An 18,678-nucleotide genomic window follows, 5' to 3' on the forward strand; every position below is an offset into this window, starting at 1 on the left:
GGACTAGGCAGAGGGAGAAGCTGAATTGGGACACAGTTGCACTAGCGGCTTTAACCAATCCTATGAGGAGCTCTGAATCTGGGATGGCCCTTTAGAAATGTACCCTGGCCTGGATCTGTCATTGAATGCAGGTTACCATTGAGAAAGGAGAGGAACCTTAGGTGAAGCAGGTCTCCATAACCAAAGCAGGTCCAAGGGAAGATCTAGCTGTGAACTCTCAGCAGTCAGCACTATGGGCAGCTGGGGAAGGAGAGCGTGGCTCCCTGTTGGGAGTGCACCATTGGCAGCAGATCAACTCACCTTTGAATCCAAGTTTAAAGCTCTTTTCACTACATCATAGCTGTCTTCACTCAAAAAATAAAAAAGACAAATGGAGATTTTTGTGACCACTCATTTTCTTTCCTCCTAGTCCAAAACCAAGACCATATTTGTAAAGTGATTCTGACATTTTTAGTAAGTGATGTTGAATATAGCCATTGTCTCAATTTAATATGGCATTTAAGAGATATGAAATAAGACCCGACCAACCAAAGTAGTTAGCTGAATTACCACATGTGGACACGTATATCAACTTAATATTAAATGTTTCCCTCTCAGAATAGAGCAGGACATTGTGATATCCAGCTTTTCAGCCCAAGAAACTACAAATTGAAAATAAATTGATACGAAATAGTATCACTCCCACTTTAAGGATATTGATTCTCCAGGGGAAATTATTGTCTTAACTAAAATCCTAATAAAATATGTCTTGAAATTTACTAAACAATTAATGTATTCTTTCAAAGAATCAGGTTCCCTACCTTACTTCCTAGTGTTATATGATTATTGCAATACTTTGAGCTTTATTTGACCTATTTAAACTCAATAGCTCTTTTTTGGTTTTACAAATAAATCAGCCAATACTGTATCCAGCAATACCTGAAGATGATTTTAAAAAATACACCAAGCTCTGCCTAAAATTTCGTCTGAATTGTCCCTTTACCTGTAAGCAAGTCTAGCTGTGACTTTAAAAAAATCTGTCTGTCAGCATATCCTTTCACTGCCAGTAGACCTTTTGAATATATTACTCATTGTTGCCAGAACTCTGGCTTTTCCCTTTGTGTATGTCCTGGAAATCCCCTCACTCATCCCCCAGCCTCCTCCTCCCCTCCAAAGTGAGTCACTTCTTGGTAGCCTTGTATGGGATCTCAGCCAAATTGTAATCTCAGGTAGCTTTTGCACATTACATTGCATAGCGGTTCTTAAACTGAGTCCTAAACATTGTCAGTGGAAACTATTAAAACAGAAGATATTAGAGACTCATCCTTGATCTAGAGAGTCCAAATTTCTGGAGGAGATGTGCAGACAAATGTATAATTATAATTAAATGTCTCTTTGTGGAATTCTGTTAAACATCCCGGCTTAAGAACCACTCACAAGGAAACTTCACATTTCTAGCAACGGATATAGATTCCTGGCTGTAGATGATCAGGCTACAAGTGGCATTTGGCACTGATTCTTTTCTACAATTGTATATATAACTAGAGGCCCAGTGAACAAAATTCATGAACTGGGAGAGGGGTCCCTCAGCCCGGCCTGTGCCCTCTTGCAGTCTGGGACCCCTCACAGGTGCCCCCGGGGATCGGGCCTAAGCAGGCAGTCAGACATCCCTCTTACAGTCTGGGGCTCTCACAGTCTGGGACCCCTGGCACCTTACCACCCGCCTGCAGTGGAGGCAGGAGAGGCTCCCGCCACCACAGCTGCACTTGCCAGTGTGAGCCTGGCTTTTGGCTGAGCAGCACTACCCATGTGGAAGCACACTGACCACCAGGGGCAGCTCTTGCATTGAGCGTCTGCCCCCTGGTGGTCAGTGTACATCATAGTGACCGGTTGTTCCTTTGTTCAGTCAATTTGCATATTACACTTTTATTATATAGGATAGAAGTCTAGGAAAGTTGAAACAATAGGGTGGCTTTCCCAAGCAGTAAGACATTTGTATGATAAGGCCTATCAGAATGGAAAGATTATAAATACAAAGAATAATGGCTGATATGGGAATAATTGCTGTGGAAGAATTGGAAGACCTGATTATTTCTGGAAGGTTAAAATAAAAAGATCATAAAGGAATTAAAGATTACTTCAAGGGAGTGAGAAGATGGCACTGGAAAAATGGCTATCATGGAAATTATTGAACAAATATTGAATGAGCACTGGATGAAGTGATGGGAAGCTCACAAAGATAAGAACACATAATTTAATTTACTTCAACAGGTATTTCTTGAGTACCTGTTATGTGCATTGCACTGTCCTAAAATGTACTAAGACATGGCGCCAAAATTTGCGTTTGTATTAGATTCAGATGGGGAGACTTTTTTAAAAATAAAATTCATGGACCTCATACTAGCGCTGTTGGATCTAAATATCTGGGATTGGAGTCAGAAATCCCTAATGTATAAAGCTCCCCAAGTGATTCTGATGCATGTAATCAAAGGACCACTATTTGGGAATCCCTTATACCAAAGACCAAAAATGAATGGGGCACAGTGTTTGTTTTTAAGGGATGTACAAAGTGGTATATTGAGCAATATGCTCCACCAACTTTCTTGACTGCCTTATATTCATGGCTTCTGTTTTATTCATGATGTGTCTTTTCTCTGAAATGCCTTTTCCTCCTCTCTGCCATGAAATTATTATCCATCTTTCAAGATCTATTCAAATGTGAGAATTGGAACGGTGTTCCATAATTTCCCTGTCACCACTCGTCCAACTTCACATCCATTACACAACCAAATAGAAAATCTACCCTTAGATATTCTTCACCCATCATCTCCTTTTCATCCCCATGCCCACCCCTTTAGCTCATCTGGACCACTGAATGGCCATTTAACTGATCTTTCATCTCCATCTGCCCTCCTACCACAATTTATTTTTTATGGTTCTATTAATCTTGCACAGTCCAATTGTAAACAGGAAACAATTTACTGTTTTCAGTAAACAATTTAGCATTTTTATATTGAAAATAAAGGTTACTATGTCCTCATTACCTACAGAGTTAGGGCTAAAAATGCTCCAGTCTTACATTTAAAACTACTGCATCAATTAGACTTCCTTTGATTATAAGCAACAAAACCAACTCTGGCTAGCTTAAGCAGGAAAAGATATGGACTAGTTCACCAAACTTAAGTTCCAATCATTTCCCTTCTTTGTATGATTCTCAAGATTCTCATTCTTAGAGATTTTATGATTCAACATATTTCCAACTCTCCTTAATAGGGCAACGGGGGACACTGACGGCAAGACCACCTAGAATTATGTTCACTAAGGAAAGATACTTCTTTCAAAGTAAAATGAGGGTGCTGTTACCAAAACCATACATGAATGTTAGGGAGCAAAACTAAATAATGTCCATCCACCCAAAGTATGGCTCCAACCCAATTTAAGGAAAATGGGAAACAATGGAGAGGAATTCTGTGCTTTCTTTCCTGAGACATCAGAGGTCAAACGGGTGAAATAGCCGAGGAAGCTAATGCTGGATAGTCTTGGTGTCCTCACTGTTGGAGGATGAAAGAGGTTAGTGGTTTGAAGTAAATGTTGTAATCAATGTGTGGAATGATTTGAGGAATCATTGTGTGTTTAAGGGTAGAGATAAACTGCTTCCGGGGTTTTTTCTGTCTGTGATCAACCAATTGCTACATGACTACCATGTATGTCCTTTGCCAAACACCCTATAGCAGCGGTTCTCAACCTGTGGGTCGCGACCCCTTTGGCGGTTGAACGACCCTTTCACAGGGGTCGCCTAAGACCATCCTGCATATCAGATATTTACATTATGATCCATAACCGTAGCAACATGACAGTTATGAAGTAGCAACAAAAATAATTTTATGGTTGAATAATTACATGAGGAACTGTATTTAAAGGGCCAGAAGGTTGAGAACCACTGCTATAGTATTTTTAAAAAAATAGGTTAACCACCATAACACAAGAACAGCCAGAATTTTATTGGGGAGAAAGTCAGTAGTGTAACAGCAATTTGTGTATCTTTAGGAGGGTAACAAGTCTTCCACTTCCAAATTTAAGAAAGGCACAATAATCTCCCGTAGTTCCCACGTTCTGCGGCGCCCAAGCATTGTAGGGAGCACGCTTTCAAAGATAAACGTGGCATCAAAAAATAATATGTAACATGAAAGTATAGTGAAGGTGAGGGCATAAAATATGATGAAAATCCTCAGTGCACGTTTCCTACAAGGAAAGAAAACGTGTTAAGAACATTCTGAAGAAAACCACACTGATGTGACTCCTGTCTCCTCCACCCAGGTAGCTCTATAGCTTTGAGTAAGTAACTGAAATTCTCTTGACTTCAGTTGACATCTGCAAAATAGTTGAGCACTTAAGTTCATTTTAGGACTGATACTGGAATCCTAACATTCCATAGTCATGAAACAATGAAACCCTCAATAATGTGAGATTCTTTCCTCTGAAATGGTCTTCTCACAGATGATTGCCATCTTTACCTCATTTATGAGGTTTATATGATGCCTATTTGGGAGAAAATAAAGGCACGGGGCAGTTAGATTTTCCTTAGGACACAAAATACAATGTGGCAAATGGAACTCAGGCCTCTCTATCGCCATTTTTGTCCTGGCATCAGAATTACCCTTGTAAAGTAATAGAAGCTTTTCCAAGTCTGAGGACTCCTCCTCCTCCTGGGCTGTAACTATGATGTAGTTTATTTATTTGCTTTTCACTCCTTGCATTATTATTTACTAATTATAAATACAATACATGATTAGGGTAGAAGATCTGGGAAAGCCAGAAAACACCAAGAAGAAAATGTCACAGATTAGCCAGTTACCTGAAGGTAATCACCATCTGTAATACATTTCAGAAGAGAAACTCTAGCGCGCAGTTCAAGCTAACTATGGGTCTATTTTGTGACCTCACTCAGTGGATTCTGTAAATCTGAGTCAAATTTCTCAGCATTATCACCACTGGCTATCTCTTGGTAGTTCTACAAATAATTGCTTCAAACATTTATTAAAGAGAACAATTCCATGGCTTTTAGTTTATTCATAAGCTTGTTCAACCATCACTACTATGTAATTTCAGGGTGTTTTTATCACTCCAAAAAGAAAACCTGTACCCATGAACAGTTGCTTTCTATTTCCCATTACCCCCAGGCCTGCCAACCACTAATCTATGTTCTATTTATATGGATTTTCCTATTTTGAACATTTCATATGAATAGAATCATATAGTGTGTGTCCTTTTGTGTCTGACTTCTTTCACTTAGCATAACATTTTCAAGGGTCATCTATGTTATAGCATCTATCGTAGTTTATTCTCTTTTGTGGCTGAAAAATCCCACATTTTATTTACCTATTCATTGATTACTGAATATTTGTATTGTTTCTACTTGTTAACTAGTATGAAAACGCTGCTGTGAGCATTCATGTACAGGTGTTTTGTGAGCATATATATTCAGTTCTTTTGGGTGCATACCTAGGAGTGGGTCATATGGTAGCTCCGTTCACATCTTTAGGAACTGCCAAGTTGTTTCCAAAGTGACTGCACCATTTTACAATCCCACTAGTAATACCTAAGGATTTTAAATTCTCCACATGCTTGTTATTGTCTGTCTTTTTAACTATACTTAACTTGGTGGTGTAGTAAAGAGGTGTCTTGTGATTTTTGTTTGCATTTCCCAAATGACCAATGATGTTGAACATCTTTTTATGTGCTTGTTGGCCATTTGTGTATCTTCTTTGAAGAAATGCCCATTCAACTCCTTTGTTCATTTAGAAAATCGGGTTGTTTGTCTTTTTGCTTTTGGATTGTAAGAGTTCTTTATATATTCTGGATGCTGGGATCCTTAATTTACAGGTTTCTGAAAAAAACTGTTCTGACCATTTTTTCCCAGCTCTCTTGTTGACTTTATAGAGGAGGAAATGTGGGGGGTCTTTATTCCACCATTTTCATTGACATGACTCCTCACTTAACTAATTTTTGTTGAACATGATGAACATCTTTTTAAAAAAAAATGTTTTTATTGCCAAAACCGGTTTGGCTCAGAGGATAGAGCGTTGGCCTGCGGACTGAAGGGTCCCTGGTTCGATTCCGGTCAAGGGCATGTACCTGGGTTGCGGTTGCGGGCACATCCCCAGTGGGAGATGTGCGGGAGGCAGCTGATCAATGTTTCTCTCTCATCGATGTTTCTAACTCTCTTTCTCTCCCTTCTTCTCTGTAAAAAATCAATAAAATATATTAAAAAAAAAGAAAAAAATGTTTTTATTGATTTCAGAGAGGAAGGGAGAGAGACAGAGAGATAGAAACATCAATGATGAGAGAGAATCACCAATCAGCTGCCTCCTGCACGCCCCACACTGAAGATCAAGCCCGCAACCCGGGCATGTGCCCTGACTGGGAATTGAACCATGACCTCTTGGTTCTTAGGTCAATGCTCAACCACTGAGCCACACTGGTCAGGTTCTACGTCTGATTCTTTATCCCCAACCACCAAACCAGAAGAATCTTCAGCTCCCTCTTTTGTGTGCACTGTACCTTGCATGTAATCCTCACATAGGGCCCACAGCATATTATTGCCATTAAATTATTTTAAATCTGTCTCCTAATACTCCATGGGCTACTAAAGGCAGAAATCTTGATCATTTGGGGACTTGAAATATAAAAGACGATCATCATATATATTTTTTAAAAAGTATATATGCTCAAGGTATATGTGATGGTGTGGCATCTCTAGGAAGAAGTTCAAAGAGTCAGAATTTGCCATTATGTATGTCTTCAGTACTGTACACGGGAGAGCATCCTGTTCAGCATGCAGAGGTTTTCAAATCTGCTTAGCAGGCATGCTTCTCTGGTGGAGGTGGCTGCATCACACTCTGCAGACACCATCCTTTAAGATTTTATACATATAGTTATCTAAAGCAATAAGAAATATACATGTGTGTGTGTATCTAATGCAATTGATCTATATCTAAAAATCAAAATACTATGACTTTTAAAGAACAGAAATAATTTATAAAAGGAGACGAAACAACACTTAATTAACACTTGAAGCTTAATCTTACTATTGTTCATACACACGAGGGCCTGTCCAGCCCCCACAGCTCCTTTCTCTGACTCACCACAAGGTACTGCGAGGAGGAGAGTTCTGCACTGAAGGGGTCGGGGGAGCCTGAAGAAGCAGATGCTCCATTTCTTCCCTACCCGTGTCTTCAGGACTCCAAGAGTCTGTGTGCTCTTCTCTCATTGGGTACATCCCCAGTCTTTTACTCATCACAGTCATGTCCTTGCAGAAGTTCTGGAAAGAAGAACAATCAACTATCATTTTTTTAAAAATGATTCCAGCCTGGCCAGTGTTGCTCAGTGGTTGAGCATCAACCTATGAACCAGGAAGTCACTGTTTGATTCCGGTCAGGGCACATGCCCGGGTTGCGGGTTGATCTTCAGTGTGGGCCAATAAATGATTCTCTCTCATCATTGATGTTTCTATCTCTCTTTCCCTCTCCCGTCCTCTCTGAAATCAATAAAAATATATTTTAAAAAATGATTCTAGGTATCTGCCAGTCTTATTCTAGATGACGCAGAGTGCTTTTCCCCCAGAACACCTCAGGGGCCCACATTGAATCACTTGAGGAGGTCATTGGCAGACATTCTCACCTATTAGAAAGAGACACTATCACAGAGTAAGTTAGCACCATGGGTATAAAATTAAACAAAACCCACATGTTGATCTTTGCTGGACTATTCATGTAGAAAGATAATTATCCTTGTACTGAATTTATCTATCCAATTTGTTCATCTATGTAGGACACATTTTTTTTTGGTGATTCCTACCAGGCACTGTTCTAGGATGCAGTGGCTAACAAAATAGACAAGGAATGTGCATTGTATTGCATGGAGGCTTTTTAAAGCAAATTAGACAAAGAATTACATGCTACACACATATACACATTAGACGTTATAGATTAAGATACATGCCAAAGACAAAATAAACTAGGTGATGGGACAGAGTAGTTAAGTCTTGGTGGTGGGCACCTACTCTAGAAAGTGGGGTCATCAGGTACCTCTGAGCAGGTGATAGGTTGGTTCATTTATTCATTGTTTCATTCACCCATTCATTCACACTTACCTCACTGTATAAGATCTTATGGGAGGAGTTCAATATTGAGTCATTTTTCTGGGTAAGGAAGACTAGGGAGGGTCTAAAAGAGATGACGTGTGAGCTGAGCCTTGAAGAATGGGTAATATGTATACATAGAGGGTAAGCTCCAGATGGAGGAGACGTGGAAGCAGCCCAGGGGTGCGAGATGTTCTGTTGGCCCAAAGCAGAAGGCTAGGAGGGGAAGAGGACAGCAATAAGGGTAGAGAGAGATCAGTATGCAGTACATTCTCCACTTCTAGGGAAAGGATTGCCTCTGTACTTATATTTGATTCATTTTATCTTACCATTACTGAACTCATGTAACAGTAAAATCTTACCTCTATTTTCGCAATGAGTTTCTCCTTTAATTCATGAGCTTCATTACAAGCATCAACCTGAAAAGACACCCATAATTTGGGGTAAAGTAGAAATTATATTTATTCTACAGTAAAGTCTGACTCATTTTGATGCCACTTAATTATAAAGTAGCTTTAACAAAAATTATTTTTTTTATATATTTTATTGATTTTTTACAGAGAGAGGAAGGGAGAGAGATAGAGAGTCAGAAACATCGATGAGAGAGGAACATCGATCAGCCGCCTCCTGCACATCCCCCACCAGGGATGTGCCCGACCCAGGTACATGCCCTTGACCAGAATCGAACCTGGGACCTTTCAGTCCGCAGGCCGACACTCTATCCACTGAGCCAAACCGGTTTCGGCAACAAAAATTATTTTTACTCAGTAAAATCCTTGGTCCCTGGAGTAAATTCACAGTGTAATCATGATAAATTGCAGGAGGAATAACCAAAAGATTAATACAATTATTTTCAATGTTTTAGAAGTGTACATTTATATTAACAACTGCTTAAAATAAATCGTCTTTTTCTCTTATTGCTCTTCCCTTGCTCCTTAAAAACCATCCACCAGGACACTAGTTAGAGAAACATAGTGTAATTATGAGGAAAAAAAGAAAATTATATGAATTTTAAATATTTAAAAATTTATACTATATACATGTTAAGTCCTCATTATGTTAGTTTGAATATTTGGGCCTTATGGTTTAGCAAAAGAACCATAAAAGCTGTGTTTCCTCTTTCCCTTCCATGTCTCCTAGAGGTTGCCAGGTAGAGGTAGCAGACGGCTCTGGTTGGACTCTATCGTAAGATCAAGCAAGACACAAGCCGAAAGCAAACCATCACCTTCTAAGACATAAATGCCAATGGCACATACGTCAGGAGTAAAACATTTTAAAGGTTTTAAATAATCATCCCATAATAGATTTGCAGCATGACTTGAAGAGCAGAGCTATAGCAGGAAGAACAGTATTTTGGGATTTAAGGAAGAAGGGTTCTAGATAGAGGTGCCATTTCTAGAAATTTATTGACTTGGAGTGGTAAACACACCATACAATATGCAGATGATATATTGTAGAATTGTACACTTGAAACCTGTATAATTTTATTAACCAATGTCACCCCAATCAATTCAATTTCAAAATTTATTTATTTATTTATTTATTTAAAAATAGAAATTGGTTATTAAAGAAGCCCTTGCCAAGACAAGCAAAGAACATGTCCTCGGGTGAGAATTAAAAAAATAATGTTCACCATGTTTATTGTTGAGTGAGTAGGATTATTTTTCATATGTAATATCAGAAATTTCTATAATGTTTTACTTATTAAAGTAACCATGTATTAGTTTTGTTAAGAGAAAAATATATACATTTAAATATAAATATTTTGGTATATTTAGATATATAAATACATGTACATATTAAAATAAATACATATATTCATATATATTCAAAATATACACATATACATCAACATATACATATATTCAAAATATATACATATATTTAAAATATATACATACATATGAATATATACATATATTCATTTATGGGAGAGCAAGAACAAGACTGATTCTTTTCATCTGGAAATATGGGCAGACCACTTCATATTTCTAAGTCATGCTTTTCTCTTCTGAAAATGAGGGCATAGATTATAAGACCCTAAGTTCCCTTCTAGGTTTAAAATTCTATCTTTTATCAAATTTGAGATTCCATCACTAATATTCTCTAAATCTGAGATTTCTTTGAAGAACTGTTTTTCTTCCTCAATTATAAAGCCATTTTTATTATTACCTGGACAAATTTGTTATCCATTTCTCCTAGTTGCTTTTTAATTTCCACAATCTTCTCCTTTAAAACAAAGGGTATAAAACAAAAGTTATAAAGAATGATTTATGAAATTGAGACAAAACAAATTATGACTTTCAGAAGAAAGCTAATTCATGATCAAAAGTTTGAGATTTAATAGAAGCCATTTTTTCCTTATTATTCTGGGGGCTGATATCCAAAATCAATATTAAATTAAATCAACATATTATTGGCCATATCCTAGGTAAGAGACTACTGAGCTAGGCACTGTGCTGATTGGATATCAGTAAGTATTTGCCCTCAAACAGCTATAGAAAATGTAGAGTCTACAGTCCAGGGGTGGGCAAACTTTTTGACTCGAGGGCCACAATGGGTTCTTAAACTGGACCGGAGGGCCGGAACAAAAGCATGGTTGGAGTGTTTGTGTGAACTAATATAAATTCAAAGTAAACATCATTACATAAAAGGGTACGGTCTTTTTTTTTTAGTTTTATTCATTTCAAACGGGCAGACCCTTCTTTACCAAGTTTGTTCATTACCTACCCCTGAACTGTGGCATTTAATTATTTAGAAAATAGCTGTGATATAATCATCATATTTTACTTGGTGCCCTGGTTTGTTTACTATCAAAGATAACTGAGATGGGAGTAAGTCTCAGAATGAAAGTCTAGATATTCTTATGGAGATTTCAGAAAATGTGTGGACTTGGGGACTCAACAGGAGACAGCACCCCAAATCTGCCTCAAAGGTAGACTTAAACTACTCTTAGTTTAAAGGTCTTTTACATTTGGGGGTGTGTGTGTGTGTGTGTGTGTGTGTGTGTGTGTGTGTGTGTGTGTGTTTAAATGCTTTTACCAAATTTCCCTTCTCCTCTTTCATGGCTTGCTGAGTTATACCATTTCTTCATGAGAAATAAATAAGCCAATTCATGTGATATTTAAAACCTCATTAACTTATTTCTCCTTTAATTTTCCCAAACTTTGTTTGCTGTTCCCATGTCTGTTTCTAACAATGCTCACTTTTCCCTTCATTAGAGTAAACCTAGAACCATTCCTACTGACTTTGCATCTGTAACAATTATATTTAAAGTTTCTTACTCATTAAACCACTGCATTTGTTTTTACGCAGGCTTTCCCATCAACCATTAGACTTATTGAGGACAGAACCTGTGTCCATTTTTTAAAAGTCATGTTTATTGAGGTAATAATTTATGTACAGTAAAACTCACCTTTTTAAAAAGTGTGCAATTCTATGAATTTTGACCAATGCACAGTGTCATATAATCACCACCACAACAAGGTCTGGAATATGTCCATCACACCCCAAATTTCCTGTGCCCTTTTGTCGATCTCCTACTCCTCTTATCCACTTGACTCTAGCAATCACTAATCTATTTTTTGTTCCTATTTTTGCCCTTTTCAGTGTTACACAAATGGAATCATGAATTATGGAATCTTCTGAGTCTGGCTTTTTTCACTTAGCATAATGCACTTGAGATCCATTCATGTGGTTGGATGAATGGGAAGGCCATTCCTTTTCACTGCTTAGTAGTATTCCATTTTACAACATGTGTTACGATTTATCCACACGTCACTTGGTGGATATTTGTGCTGTTTTTAATTTTTAAGTTTGAGACTATATTTTTTAAGTGCATACACAGCTATGTAACTCCAGAGAGAATCTTCATACATATCTGTGATGTCTTTCCCTTTCAAAGTATCCACAAGCTCTTATTTGTTTGTTTTTTTCAAATCTCACTTTCATTTATTTTTGTGCTTGTTTATCTTCCTCCTCATTCCTTTGATATTCATCCCTCCCTAGCCCTAACTCCTGCTGAAATCCGCATTCCTGTAGTACAGCTGACTTTGGAAGGACTTTTCTAAGGCAGAATAGTTCTTGACCTTTATCCTCTTCCCTCTTTTCACAGTTTGCAATTTCCAAAACCCAAGGACTGTGAAAAAAATTCTTGACTTTTCAACTAGCACAAAATGAGGTTGCTACCTTAAAACGTTGGACCGAGTCACGGTTAAAAGTAATTTTTTCCTTGGTAATAAATCTGTGCTAATCTGTAGATGGCTTTTCATATGTGAGGGTTTAAATTACATTACCTTCTTACAATAAAAGAGCTATTTCTCCTTTACTTCTTCCAAAATCCACTTAATTTAAACTCTTTGGCTTAAGCTAAAGCTGGGGCTGGCAATTTCAGTAAAAAAAAAAAAAAAGAAAGAAAGAAAGAAAAAAGAAAAGTGGGGGGCGGAGGAAGCTAGACACAGACTTTTTCTTTTTTTAGACTTTTCTTCAAAGGCCTGAAGTTTAGTAGAGCAGAAGAAGTTATCAGTCAGGGCTCTAACGTCTAATTATTTTCTAGAGTTGATCACTACCTTTCTTGCAATATTTTATGAATCATTATAAAAGGGAAAATCAAACCTTTCTCTAAGAAACGTAAGGAGACAAAAACAACAGGAAAACTTAGGAGAGTGAAAACCAACAGAGAACTCTTCATGAAGAAAGCAAAGACAGATGCAACTATATCTCGTACACTCTAAGAATGCAGTTCTTCACAAATACTTATTTCGTGTCTTCTCTGTACTGTTAGGTGGTGGGATACAAGGATGAAGAAGAGTTTTCCCGTAAGGTACTCATCATTATCTTAAGATGGCATCAAGATATAAACCTATCTTATTTGTCTGACTGATTTTCTAGATAGAATTTTTAAAATCTGGCCTTTTTCTTTCATCAGAGAACAGACGTGTACCCAGGCGAAAGGGGCTCAGAACTGACACCAGATCGCATTCCTTCCTTCTCGTGACAGTAGATGGGTTTTAATTCTTGTTATGACCCTGTTAAATAATACAAGCGATGGCAGGGTCCCCACAGCCTCCCTGTTGTCCTTCCTAAGCCTCCAGCTTACCTTGATGTTTTCCCCCTTGTCAGGGTCACGGCCCTGGTGTAACTCCAGCTTTTCAATTTGGCCCTCCAAAGACATCACCTCACTTAACAAGCTGCGAACAGACCAGGAGATGGGCTAAGTCTGTGGATTAAGAAAAATCTCATAATCTTTTTTTGATCTTTTTAGAAGGATCAATTTTAATCTTTAAAAAAAAATTAAATCCAATTCCTATAACAGAAGACTCTTGGCTAGTGCTTGTGTTGGAATGGGGAGACATAAATGCAATTCAAAAAAAGTAAAAAACAACAACACTCTAAATAATTTAGATAATAGCAAAGAAATGGAAGCCCTGCCCAACCAGTGTGGCTCAGTCAGTGGTTGAGTGTTGACCTATAAACCAAGAGATCGTGGTTGATTCCCGGTTTCGGGCTTGATCCCCAGTAGGGGATGTTCAGGAGTCAGTCGATCAATGATTCTCTCTCATCATTGATGTTTCTATCTTCCTCTCCCTTCCTCTCTGAAATCAATAAAAATATATCTTTAAAAAAACTCTCCAATTAGAAAATGAACAAAAGACATGCACAGAAATTTCACCAAAAAAAATGTATAGATGGCAAAAAACACATGAAAGGATTTTTAACACCATTAGTCATGAAAGATTTGCAAATTTAAAACTACAGTGAGATATCACTACACGTGTAACTTATCAGATAGCTAAGATGGAAAATAGTAATATCACCAAATGGATGTGGAGAATTTGGATCACTCATACATTGGTGGTGGGCGGGAATGTAAAATGGTATGGACAATCTGAAAAATAGTTTGGCAGTTTCTGTCAAAATTAAACTAAAAACAGACTTACCCTATGACCCAGTGATTTTACTCTGGGACAACTGAGAAATTAAGATTTATTTTCATACAGGAAGTTGTACAAGAATGTTTAAAGTAGCTTTTTTCATAATAACCCAAAACTAGAAATTGTGCAATTGACTTTTGGTGGGTGAATGATTAAACAAACTCTCTCTCTCTCTCTCTCTCTCTCTCTCTCTCTCTCTATATATATATATATATATATATATATATATATATATATATATATATATCCATATCACAGACTACTATTCAGTAATGGAAAGGAAGGAACTGTTGATATATGCAACAACTTGAGTGAACCTCAAAGAAATTGTGCCAAGTGAAAAAAACTAATCTCAAAGGGATACATATTGCATGATTTGATTTATGTAATGTTCATGAAACAATATAATTATAGAAAACAGATTTGTTGTTGCCAGGAATTGGGAGAATGAATGGCTGTGGCTATAAAGAGGTAGCATAAAGGAGTTAAAAATCTTACCACAATGAAACATCCAGGAAATATGACTTCCTGGTGAATTCAACTAAACATATAAGGAATAAACTATGCAAGTTCCACACAAACAGGTAGGAAAACATCCAAGTTTTTCCTATGAGACAAGTATTCTTTTACTAACACCACACATTACAAGAAAATATCTCCCATTAACATACTTCTAAAAATTTCACTTTAGTGAAGTGAATCCAACAATATATAAAAAGGATAACATATTATGACCAAATGAGCTTTATTCTGTGAATTCAAGGCTGATTCAGCATTCAAAAATTAGTCATTATAACACACCATGTCAAGAGACTATAAACAAATACAAAATGATCATTCATAGAATTGAAAAAAAATCAGATTATTCTGATGTTAAAAAAAACTCAGTAAATTAGAAATATAAGAAATTTTCTCAATTTGAGAAAGGGCATCTTTAAAAAAAGCATCTAACCCTGACTGGTTGGGCTCAGTGGATAAAGCATCGGCCTGTGGACTGAAAGGTCCCAGGTTCGATTCCGGTCAAGGGCATGTACCTTGGTTGCAGGCACATCCCCAGTGGGGAGTGTGTGGGAGGCAGCTGATTGATGTTTCTCTCTCATCGATGTTTCTAATTCTCTATCCCTCTCCCTTACTCTCTGTAAAAAATCAATAAAATATTTTTTTTTAAAAAGCATCTAACATCAACAAACAAGGTAAGTATGTCCACTAGCTGCTATCTCTCCACTTATTCAACATTGTACTAGAGAGGTTCTAGCGAATACAACTAGGCAACAAAAAGAAGTAAAAGGCATATAGATTGGAAAGGAAGATATAAAGCTGTCTCTATTTGCTCATGATATGGTTATCTATGTGGAAAATCCCAAATAACCTACAAAAACTACTGGAGATAATAAATGAGTTTATTAAAGTCACAGGACAGGTTAATGCACAAAAATCAACTCTATATAACAACAATTAACTATTAGGAATTGAAAATTTTAAAGTACCATTTATAGTAGTACCAAAAGCATGAATACATAGGCATAAACCTAAAGAAATAAAAAATATTTCGTATTTCTACAATGAACACTATGCAACACTGTTAGAAGGAATCAAAGGCCTAAACAAATATAGTGATAGACTCTATTCATTAAGTGAAGGAGTCAATATGATAAAATGTTAATTCTTCCAAAATTTATTAATGGTAGTTTTTAAAAAAAATCACAACAGAGTTGACAAGCTGATTCTAAAATCTACATGGAAAAGCAAATATATATATATATATATATTTTAAAACTGAATAGCCAAAAATCTGTGTGTCTTTATTGCCAAAAATACACTAAATGTGCTTCAATTAGTGAATGGATAAACTGTGATATATTTGCATAATGGAATACTATCCAGCAACAAAAAGAAACAAACTGCTGATACATGCAACAAAATCGGTGAATCTCAAATGTATTAGACTAAGTGAAAGAAGATAAACTCAAAAGGTTGCTTACAGTACAATTTCATTTATGTGACAGACTGGGAAAGGCAAAACTGTAGGGATTGAGAGCAGATCAGTGTTGACCAGCAGCTTAGCCAGGGGAGAGTGGTTAACCCAAAAGGCATGAGATTTGATGAGTGGTGAAAGTGTTCTCTGTCACTGTGGTGGCTGTATAACTGTATGCAATTTTCAAAACTTGCAATAAAAACATAATTTTGCTCTGGCCAGTGTGGCTCGGTTGATTGGGCGTTGTCCCATGCACCAAAAGATTACCAGTTCCATTCCCCGGTCAGGCCACATGACCAGGTTTCAGGCTTGATCGCTGGTAGGGGGTATGCAGGAGGCAGCCGAGAGGTGTTTCTCTCTTTCTCTATATATATAAAATTAAAATATTTTTTAAAAAACATAATTTTACTTTATATAAATTATGCTTTAATTTTTAAAGTAATTAAAATTAATGTATAGGATTTGAATAAAAACCACAAACTCTTTTAAAAAGCAAATATTAGTGTTTTGGAAGAAAAAGAGCTATTTGGGGTAGGATTGTCAGAAGAAGGCTGCTAGGAAGGGATATTTAAGTGAAAGGCATGGTAATGCTTAACTCCTTGGGAAGATATTTAACCGAAAGGCGAGAAAGTGCCTTCAGGAAGAGTAGCCCTGCAGTGGGAAAGCATTTAGAATGTGGTAGGATGGTTCAAAAGGCCAGATGAATTTATTTCTAAGAATAACTTGCATTTATTGTTTATTGTGTATCAGACACTGTGTTAAATTCTTTACCTACAGTAGTTTATTTAATTCCCACAAGAAACCAATGAAATGGCTGTCATCAGTCCCTTTTTTATAGACAATAAAAGTAAAGAGTCAGAAAAGGCTGATTAACTTATCCAAGAAATGCCAATGTCAGGATTCAAACCTGGGTCCTTCTAACTCCAAAGTCCATTCTCTTTATACCAGTGATTAGATAGATAACTATTTTATTTTTCCTGTTTCATCTTAAAACTTTGCACTTAAATTCATATATGCATTAAACAAATACAATTTAATATTTTTTCATGCTGAACTGGTGGGATTCTTTTAGATAGTACTGGATAAAACTCAAGGATCGTTGGGGACCTGTGAACCCCCCTTTGATACCTATTAGCATGACTTCTGGAATACACTGATGGGTCTACAATTGAAAGAACCCAGAAGTGGAATCGCTGGGTCATATGGCAGTTTAATTTTTAATTTTTTGAGGTAACTCCATACTGCTTTCCCCAGTAGCTGCACCAGTCTGCATTCCCACCAATTGTACATGAGGGTTCATTTTTCTCCACATCCTCCCCAACTGTTGTTGTTTGTTGATTTATTGATGATAGCCATTCTGACAGGTGTGACATTAACTTCTAACATAAGACTTTATACTTCTCATCCTAGAGACTTTCCTAAGAACTTTACCACCTTAAGCCCAAAGTTTCTAAAATTTCTGAAGCTATGAAAATTTTAATCATTTTCTGACCAACCTCAGCACTTTACAATTACCTCTTCACTGTGCTTTCTGATAGGGTTACTTTTTGTATAATACTGTTAATTTTCTTCATCCAGCCCATGTGATCATCTCCGAGTTCTTTCACTTGTAGACCCATCTGTGTATTCCAGTGGTTTAGCTGGAAAAATATGTTCTGACTCCTGCAAAAATATGATTATAATCAGTTTTAAGGTTAAAAACAATGGGAAACATCTCACATGGTCCAAACCCTCTTCTTTTAAAGGGTAAGTTGGTTTGCTTATTCATTTTCTGTCACCAAAATAGGCCCCAGAGGCAGTTAGGCCTCAAGAAAGAAGTTTGGGAATGTATTTGATACCCATTATAACAGATCTTTTCAAGAATGGAGAAAATAAAGCCTATTTTTATATTTAGTAAAAACAATAGATATATTTTTAATTTCCCTGTATAGAGTGAATGTTAAGTATTGATTTCAGGATAGTGGTGGCAGCTCAGCGGGATGGAGAGGTATACAATAGGGAAAGGGTCTACAAAGGCCTAACAATATATTTTAATGATAATTAGAATACTTTCCATATCTAGAAAATTGTCTGAGAGTGATATGGCTCTACCTACATCCTTAGAAATGTCTTTATTCTGCATTCTTGCTGAACATGTAGGTAGTTACTTGTGCACATGAGTGCTTCATGGTTTAATTCAAGTATGTATTTTATTTTTTTTAATATATTTTTATTGATTTTTTACAGAGAGGAAGGGAGAGAGGTAGAGAGTTAGAAACATCGATGAGAGAGAAACATCGATCAGCTGCCTCCTGCGCATCTCCTACTGGGGGTGTGCCCGCAACCCTTGTACATGCCCTTGACCGGAATCGAACCTGGGACCTTTCAGTCCGCAGGCCGACGCTCTATCCACTGAGCCAAACCGGTTTCGGCAAGTATGTATTTTAAATCTCCAAAGCTTTCCCTAACTTCTCTGCTAAATTTCATTTTCCCCTCCATAAAACATATTACATGTTTCCTTTAGCTTATGTCGAAGCTTACAGTTTAGGGATGTTCTCTGAAAACTGCAAAGACGTGGAGAGTTGAGGGTCCTCACACTGAGCATCATGTGTTTCTTGCTCATCCTGTTTACTCTGCAGGTCCTGGTCATGCTCAGCCTCCAGCTCCAACAT

The 18,678-nt window shown here is 37.1% G+C and overlaps 1 protein-coding gene across 1 annotated transcript; it reads right to left on the bottom strand.

Annotated features, from left to right (window-relative positions):
- Positions 1-4,022: 4,022 nt before the first annotated feature.
- On the bottom strand, positions 4,023-18,678 carry SMCO2 (single-pass membrane protein with coiled-coil domains 2; the record flags this gene model as incomplete). Its single annotated transcript, XM_081084007.1, has 7 exons — positions 4,023-4,221; positions 7,125-7,300; positions 8,482-8,538; positions 10,292-10,348; positions 13,218-13,308; positions 17,543-17,689; positions 18,548-18,678. 7 exons carry the CDS (start codon positions 18,676-18,678, stop codon positions 4,023-4,025), a joined length of 858 nt encoding a protein of 285 aa, XP_080940133.1.

This window comes from Myotis nattereri (assembly GCF_964212035.1).
Source record: "Myotis nattereri genome assembly, chromosome: 2".
Lineage (NCBI taxonomy): Eukaryota > Metazoa > Chordata > Mammalia > Chiroptera > Vespertilionidae > Myotis > Myotis nattereri.